Source organism: Trachurus trachurus, assembly GCF_905171665.1.
Source record: "Trachurus trachurus genome assembly, chromosome: 10".
NCBI classification, from domain to species: Eukaryota; Metazoa; Chordata; class Actinopteri; order Carangiformes; family Carangidae; genus Trachurus; species Trachurus trachurus.
Window position 1 is genome coordinate 11554391 of NC_139894.1, and position 12862 is coordinate 11567252.

Here is a 12862-nt window from a genome sequence, read left to right on the forward strand (position 1 = left end):
AACCCACACACTGACATATTTACCTTTTATGACACGGATAGTAAATTTAAATCTATAGCCTAGTATTTGAGTGTATGATTTTCATAGTTGATAGGATCATGGACTTTGATTATGTTTAAATTGATGTCTTTTAATCTGCTTTTAATCTGTCTTTTATTGACTAATGTTTTACTTATGTGCTTTAAATTGTTATATTGGTTTTATATAGTGTTATTTTAATGCATTTTATTTTATTGTTTTTATTTTGTTTTGTTGTATGTATATGTGTCTTATGCTGATTGTATGTTTTATGTTTAATTTTGTACAGCACTTTGGTCCACTGGGTTTTTAAAGTGCTTTATAAAGTTGGTATGGTATGGTGATGATTAAGAGTCCCTGACATGAGCTCCTCCCTTCCTAAATTCTGGATATGAACTCATATTGCACAACATGCTGTCTTTCTGTTGGTTGGACTTTATAGTTTCCAAATTACTTTTGCTAATGGAAAACAGACTTAACGAAAATCAATTCTTCTTCACTGCTCATGAACAGTAGCTGTCAGGGTGGGCGTGTGTTGAAGAGAAGAACTGACATAGGCTATTATAATTTTACCAAGGTGTGAAACTAATAATTCCATGTAATTTATCAATACACTCATGTAGCTGCTGCTAAATTGGTATCTGAACACACCTAACTCAACACAATTGATGATTGATTATGATTCATATGCATGAATTATATAGTGTCCAACGACCGCCATGACAACTGCAGCACCATAATGTCCCGTTAAGCCGCCAGTTCACATCCAACGTCCAATATGGAAGAAGAAAATCTAGATCGTCTCCAGGAAGCTGCTCATCATCTACATAACGACCACATCTGTCGTCTCACACCTCGAATGTGTCATCGACACCGAACAAATGTGTTTAAACATATGTAATGACAGGATGCACGTACATATGTCCATATGTATATAGGGGAACACAACAACATAAATCAGTCATTGGCTGAATTCATTATGTCTCTGCAGACAGGTGGAGGCTGCCATCCGCCACACACAGATGGATGGATGAGTCCATTCAACATGTCAGCGGCACCAAACTGGGTCATGAAGCGGAAAAAAACACCGTCTCATGAACAAGCTCATCTCAGCTTTTCATGTTCATGAGGCCACATGAGTCAAGTTCAACATTTTTTAACACGAACTCCGTCAACCTGAACAAACATACAGTTTATTTCTTCTCTTTTTCAACCTTCCGATTCGACTCGTTTATACTGCTTCTATTTTTTTTTTTAAATGCTCCAACAGCAGCGGGCGGCGAACTGGACCTCAGTCATCAGTAACAATAACAAATAAACATAATAAAACACATGAGGACTGATAAGATCAGGAACTTAGAATCATTTAAAACTAAAGGAAAGGGCAGGACCAGGGTCAGATCAGACGTGAGGGAGATTTTGTTTTTCTTTTTTTTGTGCTCTCCGTACTCCAGCTGGCTGTTGCCACGGTAACAGAAACAGAGGTCCTGAACTGACAAACAATCAGCAAAAACAAAACAAAAAAAGTAAAAAAGAAAAAAAGTTTTGACGTTAAACTGCCCTCTGACCTTTTCTAATTATTGTGAATGCGTTTGGTGTCTTTGCACTTTGCTCTAAAATACAAAACTCAGGGATTTTCTCTGTCTGCATCGTATATTTTCTTTTCTTATCAGTCAAAGCAAGAAGTCGGAAAAAAACGGTCCCACTGCACCTTCACAAATCTCTCTCTCTCACTCTCACCCCGGGGGCTGAAAAACATTAGACGAGTGGAGGAAGCCATAAAATGACTCTTTACATTCCAAAAAAAAGAAAGAAAGAAGAAGAAGACCACCCAGCAGTTTTAGCAAGATCCCTATTTTAATCAAACCAACCAGCCTGAGGGCGAGAGAGCTACAGAGACAGCGAGCAGTGCAAAATCCCACTCTTTCTATTGTTTCCTCAGCTGAGAGATCTGAAGATGAAGAGAGGGAAGCAAAGCTCTCAGCTCAGTTTGTGATGTGCAGATCTGTGGAGCTGCTTCTCTACACAATGACGCAGCAGTGTCTGCTCTTTTCCCACATGCACGCGATTGTTGTAGCATTTTCCAATCATCCTGCATGGCGTCTGTCTGAACTGAGAAGAAGAAGAAGCAGCCGGTAATCCTGCACAGTTTTGTTCGCCTGTGTAGCTTCAGCCTCCGACATGACGGAGGCATCAAACAACAAAACCAGTGAAAAATCTGTCAGAGGGAGTTTTCATCCCTCCAGGAGACGTCTACAGAAATTTTATCATCCGTCATGCATCTCTGTAAAAAAGTCTGCGAGTCTACCCATCAGAGGAAGCTGGAAAAACTGACCTCTTTTCGATGGAAAGATGGAAAGATAATGCATTAATTTCAGTAAACAAGAGTCTTGTGTTATAAACTCCCTGTAAAAACCAGTCTGGTCATGATCCAGACCATTAAACAAGAAGGTTGCACCTTAATTAAGTGACAGATCTGGTGTCTTTTATGTGTATAGAGCTCAAATCCTTAAACTAAAAGAACATTTTAAAACATTTTTTGACTTTTATGTGTAATTCAACACGCTCTTACCTCTCACTGACAAGTTCCTCCATCTCCGGCATCTGGCCTGCAGCGCTGACATTCATGTGACCATAAATGCAGAGAGTCCCTGCAGGCAAGAAAACATCACAATTAACAAATTGACATGATTATTTCTGATTATTATAGGATTACACATGTAAATCAATTCATGCAATTAGTGACTGAGCAGATTACATTAACATAACTGATTTAAACCGAGTCTGAATAACGCTTTTTTTTCCCTTTGACATTTTAAGAAATAAACCGGTCGCTGCCAATTTCTGTTCAGTGGAAACATCAACACACTGTGAATATAGACATACAGGAGGTTTATTATTCGTGCTTCATTTCCCTCATGCAGAATTCAACTGAAACACCGATGGAGCAAATCTCAGATAGAGAGGACAGAGGCCAATCCCTGACCCCCTGATTGACCCCAGTAATAAAAGCCTTTATGCTTCAGCCATATGTGCAGCGCTCAGACAGAGCCAGTTCACCATGTGGACATTTAATCATGTGCACAAATCCAACAGCAGAGTGGAGTGGTCACCAAATCCAGAAGTCCTATACAGACTGTATGTTTCCTATAATTACCACAAAGTGGAAAAATAATTACAGAGTCTGAATTCTTATCATGGATCATCGTTTTGTCATAAAAAGGATTAATTAAATTTCCACAAATCGTCTACAGCCTGGTCCAGACAAGGGCGGAGACAATGCAATTAATATGAAGAAGCTAGTCTGCACTGATTACATGTTGGTTGGTAATGTGTTCACACAGTAATTAAAACAGAGGTAAGCAGAATGTTTGTGTTAATATAAGTCTAAAATAGTTATATCTTCCGACAGCGATCACTTATATAGAGTGTTTGGTCTTAAACACGGGTCTGTCAGTCACTCTGCTCTGCTGTAAGCCGAGGAGAAAACTTTCCTTGTATCCTACAACCTTTATCCAATGAGGAGAGAGAACGGCATAAAGGGGCGGTCCTCTCTGTGTGTGCAGCCAAGGGATGCGCGTGAATGTGGTGACGTAGGGACGAGGGCGGGGACTGCTAACTCCATCGGCTGACAAGAAGTTAGCCAAAACGACCGGATCGCTTACTTCTGCTTTAAGGCATTAAAGACAACGGAAAGACCTCAGCAAAAACCAAACTACCGGACTCGTGTTTTCAGCTCCTACAACAGAGGAATAATCTTGAGAAAGTTGTGTTTTCACTCATGTCTGTTTTACAGTGCAGGTAGGTTCAGATTGTGTCCAGGTAATAGAAAAAAACAAAAAAACAAATTACTCAGGAAGTAAAGTTTAGAAGAAAATTAATCTAAAATATTAATGTTGTTCACTGAATGTTTAAAAATGGCCTCCAGGCAGAATGAACAAAATCCTCAATTATAAATTACCAGACAATAGATGGAGCTTTTTTTCTGTTAAACAGAATTAATACATTGTAGAAATGAACCTGTTGAAGGAAAAAAGCAGACCAAATATTTTGATAGTAGCTTGAGGGTAAATATGACGTCCAGAATAAAAGTACTGAGCATAATCTTCTTACCCCATCACTCTGTATGTTTGGTTGGCTTTGTGCAAATGTGACAATCATGTCAACATTGACTTACATTACATCACTGACTGTACAGTGGATTACAGTCCAACATATGGCATATGCTCCAGATGCTTAACACACAAACTCTGAACTATGAGCACACAACCTGTGTTAGAGTGAACTACTGTTTTATGGATTTATGTGTTGAGGTGTTAAAAAACTCATATATATATATATATATATATATATATATATATATATATATATATATATATATATATATTTATATATATATATATATATATATATATATATATATATATATATATATATATATATATTTATATATATATATATATATTTCAACGTGAAATCAGAAAGGCTGCAAATATTCATCTTGTCGTACCCTAAGAACTGTTTCACTGAAGCCGTTTTTGCTTGAAATAAGAGAATCATTCTTTTAAACTGCTTCCAATAAAGGTCAACTGTGTTTGAAAGAAGCTATTATAACTTTATTCCCAATTTTAGCCTCACACACGCATACAGTCAAGTGGGAGTTTCTCGAATTCTTTCTCTCGGTCCATCTTGCTGTCGTCATCATCTGCCAACATGGCAGCGTTCAGCAACACTTTTCTTCCTCTTCAGGCTGTTTGACATTTACAACATGCTTCACAAGCTCTCTCTGTGTCTGTGTGTCCTTGTTGGTACATACAAAAAAAAGAAAAACGTGTCACCAAAAAAAAGGGGGAAAAAACTATGGGTATGGGAGTTTTTTTTGTCTCTCCAAACATCCAGACAACAGGCAACAACATCCCCGTTTCCATGCCAACACCAGAGGACGAAACGACCCAGAGGAGGTCGCTGGAGACAAGAGGTTAAAGGTCGGCTGTAAAAGACTGGTGGAGCAAAGTGACACATGAAAGTGGAGGTGAATAATCTTCATGTACATGTCTCTGTATACACACACAGTACACACACACATTATACTGTATATGAGCATGTCAGGATGATTCATCCTCAACACACTCACACACAATGAAAGGAGACGGAGGACATGGCCTTAATCAGCCATCACATGAATATACTGTGTGTGTGTGTGTGCTCTGGTAGAAAGTCAGCACACACAAACACATGCACATCTATCCAGTGGACCAAAACCACAGCAGCACACACACACACTGATACATACTGTACAGTATGAGTGTACTTATCAATATGTATTCGTGAGATACAGTGAAAAGAAGTGACCTTCAAAATGCACAAGTCCATCCTCATGAACACACACACACATTCTGTGATTGTCGAGGGCCGAGTGCTAATACCTCCACATCTGGATGAGCCAGAGCTCGGCTTCAAACTGGTAAATCACATGAGAACATTTTAAATCTATGGCATCCTATATGAAATTAATCTTGAGAGAGAAAGAGACAATGAAAATCTCATCTTTAATACTTGGAGACCAGAGATCCATCCATTGTCTGTAAGGCTTATGATCTGTGCAGGGCTGCAGGAGGAGAACATGCTGCAGTCTCCATAGAAAAGCCTGGGAATCGAACCCAGAGGATACTTTCTGCTATTTTATTGTTTTAATTGTGGTTTGTATGTGTGAATAAATGTATGTGTCTGTTATTGTATGGCACTGTTTGAAGGTGCATTCTGAATTTTGTTGTATTTTTGTAATTCAATGACAGAAAATTCAGTTTCCGTTTCTATTTTCTAACCTGGACCAGCTAAGCTTTCTGTCATCATGGACACTTCTTCAATGAACTCTGTTGTTGTTTTTATGCCAAAATGTCAAAGGCTAATCAATACAAAAGGTACATTATCCGTCCATGCACTATATGCATTGTGGTTCCCTTGTCTTCTCTGAATATAGGGAGGTTGATTATTGGGAAAGTGTCAAATTAACACACACTGGAGTATGAGGGCGACTTCATGGGAAATCTGAAATGTCAACACTAAGTCATATTATAAGATTGAGATCAGAAGTCAGAATTTTTAGAATAAAATCTGAATATTTCAAGAAAGAAGTCATAATATCACAGAAATAAAGAAGAAATCTCCTTATTTGTGAAACCAATGCTGTGGTTTAACTTCCACTTTCTCCAGCTGCTGCTCCTCTCATATTTTCTCCTGTTTCCTCCAACCCTGAACCATAAAACTACACAATTACAATTTTTAAGAGGTTTTTTTTTTTCCTTCACATATCTTCTCCCTGTTGTATTTAATGGCAGATTATGTGTTTATAGTGTCGGCGGGAAATCACTTGAAAAGTCTAATCAATCATACATTACAAGACTTTGTTACATAAGACTTTCCATTAGTCAGCACAGCTCCATCATCGCTGCTGCTGCTGCTGCTGCTGCTGCACTCACACAACCTGCAGTTGTGGTGTGACAGAAGAAGACGAGTGGACTTAACAGAAACGGCAGGAGGAGAAAAACACCACTGTGAATTTAATATCAAGTACCTCTACACTAATTGGACAGATTTGCTGCCTTCAGATGTGACAAGTGATCTGTTGTAACTGTTACTGTGACCTGTATAAGGTGGGAAAATGTCTCCAGCGTGCAGGCTGTTGTTTTGCATCACAGGTTCATTATTTCATTCATTATTAATGGCATTTTTCACATTTTTCATGGTGTTAAAAAACCTGCATGAACATGAGTGTGTAGGAATGTGTGGAGTAAAACAAAAGCTCACATGGGCACCATTAGCACATACTGGTGCAGATTTTCCCACCTTCCTCCTATAGCTACTGTAGGTGTTAACGCGGGTCGTGGCACCGATGTGACCGAGCATTCGTTAAATCCAGGACAGATTATTATATCATCGGAAAGCTGATTTGTGCCAGGAGTCTGAAATCTGCTTGGCACCGTCTTCAGGTTGCAGGGGAGGGGTGGTGGGGGAGCACTGGGGGGGGGGGGGCTGGCCCTGCTGACTCTGTTCTATAATAGACACACAGAGTCGGGGACGTGAGGTAAGTTGAATGCATGACAGCGCTAATGGGCGAGGCTGCTGAGAGGGTTTACTGGAGTCTGTCAGCTCTCATCCAGTCACACCGAGACGAGCAGAGGAGGAATACAAGGACGATTACGACAGTGCGTGAGGAACTGATGGAGCTGAGTGAAAGAGAGGGGAAGGTAATCGCAGTTGGAAATGGAAAAAAAGGATGAAGGAATACTAAGTGAGAGAGAGAGAGAGAGAGAGAGCGGATGAGAGACAAACATGATGCAGCAAATCGCTGCTTTTTCATGCACTGGTGACTCAGGGAAACTGATTTTTTAAAGCTGATGTGCAAGTTAGAAAGCCCATTTTCCAGGAACAAGACACAGACACACTCTGTCACTGCTGCTGTTAAAAAAAAGTTCAGTCCTGCACAGCATTATGGGTACAGTACATCTTGATATCAACAGAAGCCATGGCAACAAGCAAAAGCAGAGGAGCCAGAGGAGCCACGTTGGGTTGGTTTATCTCTGGCAGGGCCGGTTGGACGGTGGGTGGGACATCACAAGTGGACAGATCTGTTCTGTGGAGAGGGTTTATTCAGGGAAGCCAGGACTTGTTCATGTGACTTTTGTTTTTCCTGCAGCTCAGACTCTCATTCATGAGTCCAGAGTGCAGCCGTCAGCTCCATCACTCGGCTGTAAACACGTCAACACAGATACTGTTAATACGAGTGTGTGAGTCAGTGGTTGTTGTGTTTACATTTAATGGAGCAGAGCTGGTGGAGCTGCTCTGTTTACTCAGTGTCTAAAAGAAAAAAAAGAAAAAGCAGCTGACAGGACGTCCACTACGCCGCTGCTGCCTCCAGACTCAGACTCATAAAACATTTAAACTCTGGTCACCAGCTGCCACGCAAGTTTTTAAAGGAAAGTCACGGCAGGCAGCACGTTCCCGCGGTGACAAGCTGCTGACGGGACGCCACCCGTCTGGACACGAGGGCGTTCAAGTCCAACATGCTGCAACTTTACCAGGTGGAGCCTGTGACCTCTGAACCTTCACACCTTCACTTCTAACCCTATGTCGCCATTTGTATCAAATTTGATACATGAAAATACATGAGTTTTTGAGACATTTACATCCTCACTGTGATTTGTTTTTCCTGAAAAACCTACAGTAATGTATACAATCAGACACATGCAATGATCAGATAATCCACCAGGGTGCAGTTATTTATGCACCAGCAGGCCTTCACTTGGGACATCCAATATGCATCCAATATCCAGCATGTGTTTTCTCATGGATACTTTTTGCCAATTTTGAAAAAGTTAAGGTGAGGAAAACTTAAAAATTGTTACTGCATTGATGCAAAGTAAAACTACTTAATATTTCATAATTTATTTTACAGTAGAACCGTGTTGAAAATGTGTGTATCAAAATAGATACAGCAGGTATGTAAGTTAATTTTCTAGGCAAATTTGATATGCACTTTTTTTTTGGAATTATATTTTTTTTTAACACTTTTTGTCAGAAGGTCCAATTTCAAAAAAGTGGGACATTTTCTGATAATTATTTCATGGTTCAGGCTTTCATTCACATCTCATCTCATCTGATCAGAGCTACAGTACAGCACGACAAGGACGTCCCATTTCCAAGACTTCCTCAAATACAGTCAGATGCATCCTCGGTTTCCCAGGAAACAAAGGGAACCAACAGGTGGCTCTGCTGCAGCCCGCAACCTCACATCCAACAGCATCACTGACCAACCCATTCTCATGACATGGATCAAAACAAAACCCACAAACAAATGTAATAGAAACACACACACACACACACACACTGAAGTGACTTCAGAGCAGGAAAACCAGTTCAGCTCATTAAATGTATTTCATGCAACATGACATTTTAACCAACTGCTGCTGCTGCACAGAGAACAACAGACTCTCAGTCTCACTGACGTCTAATTAGTTCAGAGAAGAGAAGCAGGTACCGGAGACAGAAGTTGTGATTTATTTACAGTGACAGTAGATTTGGGAGAGATTTATTTTAAAAAGTGTTGAGGATAAGCAACATGAACAAGTGTGGAGATCGTGTGGAGGAAAAACAAGGCGAGTGCACAAAAACTAGTCTAAAAATAAACAGTGAAGTTTCATCTGTTAATATTCTGAATGCACATATGTAGTTGTACAGTTGATAAAACACTGTGCACTGTATTGTAACGGTTGGGCAACTGCCATTTTTTGTTGCTGTGTGCTGTGTTGGTATGGGTAACGTATGTTGTTTAATGTGTACTGTATCAGTACAGGTTATTGAGTGATTGATTGATGGATTGATCGATTGATTGATTGACTGATGTATATTTTATGATGATGTGTACTGTAGCAGTACGGGTTACTGATCGCTCGATTTTCATTGTTTGTTTGTTTGATTGTTTTTATTGTCAAACTGTGGACCACCTGTGAAGCCCACAACGAATTTCCCTACGGGGACAATTAAAGTATATTGAATTGCATTGAATTGAATTGAATTGAATTGAATTGAATTGAATTGAATTGAACTGAATTGAATTGAATTGAATAATAAACTCTAAAACCACAGGGAAGAGTGAAGAGATAACTGCCATGAAGAGACAACACACACACACTCTCTCATGCACGTGTCTACAGACAGTTGACCTTTCCTCTGGCTCCATATGTACTAATGCACATCTATGTAGGAAACACAGTGGCCGGGTTCAGAGGCTTTAGCACCGAGCAGCTTGAACTAATGGTCTGACCGCAGGGAGCTGATGGAGCCACGCCAGCTAAACGCTCAGGTTGGTGTTTGTGCCGCCGGCTCTCACACACACACACACACACACACTTTTTACCTCTATATATGTGTGAGGACTGGAGCTTCAACCACCTAAACAGGATCAACATCAGCTCTTCTCTGCTCTGTATCACTGTAAAACAAAGATCTTTGGCTTCTGTCCAAACAAAACAATCAGGGTCTGATGCATAAATAATGCAACAAACACAAAAAGCATGCCATTTCCTCCTACATAAACTGCACACACTCCTCTGACCATGTGCACACACACACACACACACTCTCTGAAGAAGCAGAGATTCGTGATAAAATAAAATAAACTTCACTGAGCTTCTTTCATTACCATTAAAAACAATTTTACAATTCATAAACAGAAGTAATTGTGTTTGAGTGTTCAGTGTTTCCTTCAGCGTTGTCTCATGTCCTGACTATTATTATATATTATTATATATGAGTTGATCTGTAAACTGTTTGATTCCACTTTAATATTGTGTTGAGTCTGTTCATTAGTACTTTACATAAAGTTAAGTTAAAGAGATTGCATTAAAGTAACTGATGCACTTCAGTGTCACAGTCTCATCTTTCTCCTCTGATGACTAACTGCTGCAAACACAAACTGATTCATTAAGGGAGCGTCTTCATCCAGTTACAGCTAATTGAGAGAGTGAGGCTCACGCACATTCACCTACAGTAATTTCTCAAACGGTGAGATTTATAAAGCAGAAACCTGTGGACTCACAATTTTGAGATTGCGATTTTTGTTAAAAAACAAAAAATCAATTTGCATATTTCTGGTTTGGTGTGAACACATTTTGTTTAATTCATGAATCTGCACATCTGGCCCTCAAGGCTCACTGGAAAAAGAGGTTTATGTTTTAAATAAATCAAAATATTATTCATTAGTCATTAAAATAACTATTGTAGCAGTGATAATTAACATGTACCACCTCCTGAGCACTGCAGCTACACAAAACTCAACTTGTACAAACATCTGTCAGCAAACACACAGCAGATACAGTATTTTTCAGTCAAATGAGGTCGATAGATAATGAGGATATAGTTTAAAATTTGGCACCCCTTGTGTGTGCGTGTGTGTGCACATTCCTTGGACCATAACTCTCATTTCCATTTGCTGAAGTTTATTTTGAAAGACAAAGTTTGTCTCGGAGGGTTTTTACAATTTGAGCAACATATCACGGCATTTCCTTTAGAAAAATACACTGAGTGACAGATTACAGGTTTCTGGGATAATCAGCTGAAGAACAAACAAACAAAAACAGAAACACAGAAACAAACAACATGCACACAGGGGCTGAAATCGAGGAAATGGATGGGTTGAACCCAAAGAAGAAGAAAAAAACCCCTCTTGACATTTCTCATGAATTTCTCAGATTGTGATTTGTAGAAAACACAGGAAGTGGGAAACAGAGAGATCAAACATGTTTCCACCGAGACTTATTATTCAACCACATCAGAAAACATTAAGCAGCAGAGACAGGAAAGCTCTTCAACAATTCATGAGCGCCGAGTCACAAATCACAACTCATCCACTCATGCTAGCTGCTGCGCACACGCACACACACACACACACAGGCAGCCGAGGAGGATAAACAGAGAAAGTCGTCAGGGTGTGGATAAACCAAATGAGCAGCTTCAAAATGATTCTCGTTTATTTTGATTTGGGTTTGAAATGCGACCATATGGTTTGGATTTGGCTACGTTAGAAACAAAGCTGAGCTCCTGAATGGATTTAATGGACATTTCATTACATTTGGTTGGACTCCTGCTTCCTGCCAAAGCTTCATATACTCAGGACATTTCAACACCAACAGCAGCTTATGATGTGAAACTGGCTTTAAAACACAACACGACAAGAAACCCAAATCACATAAACACTCTGACGTGCTAAAGTAAAACAATTTAGTGCTAAAACGTTATGCAAGACGTTTCCCTCCGAGACTGAAGCCGTGAAAACTTAAAACACATGCAGGGAGGGACACATTTAAAGTTTTGAATCCAACAAACTTTCTGAGCAGCAGCTGATTTCACTTTAAGATATTTAAAACTCAGTTTATGGATTATTGTTGGAGGGAAATGATCTGATGAAACCTGGTGCTGAGCGAACCGTGTAAATGAAGGAACTTACACCGATCAGGCCCAACATTTTGAGCACTGGTGAAGTGAGTAAAACACTGAATATCACTTCATCATGGCACCTGTTAGTGGATGGGATACACAGTATCAGGCAGCAGGTGAAGTTGATGTATTAGAAGCAGAAAAAATGGGCAGCCTCAAAGTTAAGTAGGTTAAAGTGCAAATGTTTACATAGTCATAAAATAAAATATTTTGTGTCTTTGAAAAATACAAGTCAATTGTTCAAAAAACCTTGTTATTTAATGAGAGGAACCGAGTTAATTGATAGTCTATTTATTTACAAATGTAGCCACAGATGAAGACAAAATCAATCTTGTATGGAAAAAAGCATTAAAAATCGCAATAATCAAAGAATCGTGGCACCAGTAATCGAATCGACAATCGTTATAATCGAAGAATCAAAGCTCTCATAATTGAAATCGAATTGAATCGTGAGGTACTCTTGTTGGAACACCCCTACTGGAGATCTTCTCAGATGAGTGTTTAAAAACTTAAAAACTTCAGCATCACGACTGTTAATGTCACTAGACAACGGTTCTAAACAAATATAATAATGATGCATTAAGAAAAGTAAGAAAATACATTCAAAAGGTGATGTTGCTTTACATATTTCCTTGTATTGTCAGTGGGTTTGCAAAGTGGGATATTTAGCAGCAGGAAGTTGTTGGAGATAAATGACACTGGAGAAAAATGACACCTGCAGCAGTTTGTCTTTGATACACACTTACATTTAACTTTTAAGATGTTTTGTCATCGAGACTCGAGCTTGTGAAAATGAAAACACATCACAGGTGTTTTTAGTATCTAAATGTCATGTTGCATTCAAAGGCGT

General features: G+C 39.3%; 1 protein-coding gene across 1 annotated transcript in view; it reads right to left on the reverse strand.

The window, feature by feature from the left end:
- htr4 (5-hydroxytryptamine receptor 4) overlaps positions 1-2646 on the reverse strand; it is a gene marked incomplete at both ends in the record, with an annotated part of 124641 nt that extends 121995 nt beyond the window's left edge. The window contains one exon of the mRNA XM_083980588.1: positions 2591-2646. Within this exon, the coding sequence (XP_083836714.1) occupies positions 2591-2646 (56 nt within the window). The remainder of the gene's footprint in view (positions 1-2590) is intronic.
- Between the last annotated feature and the right edge of the window lie 10216 nt (positions 2647-12862).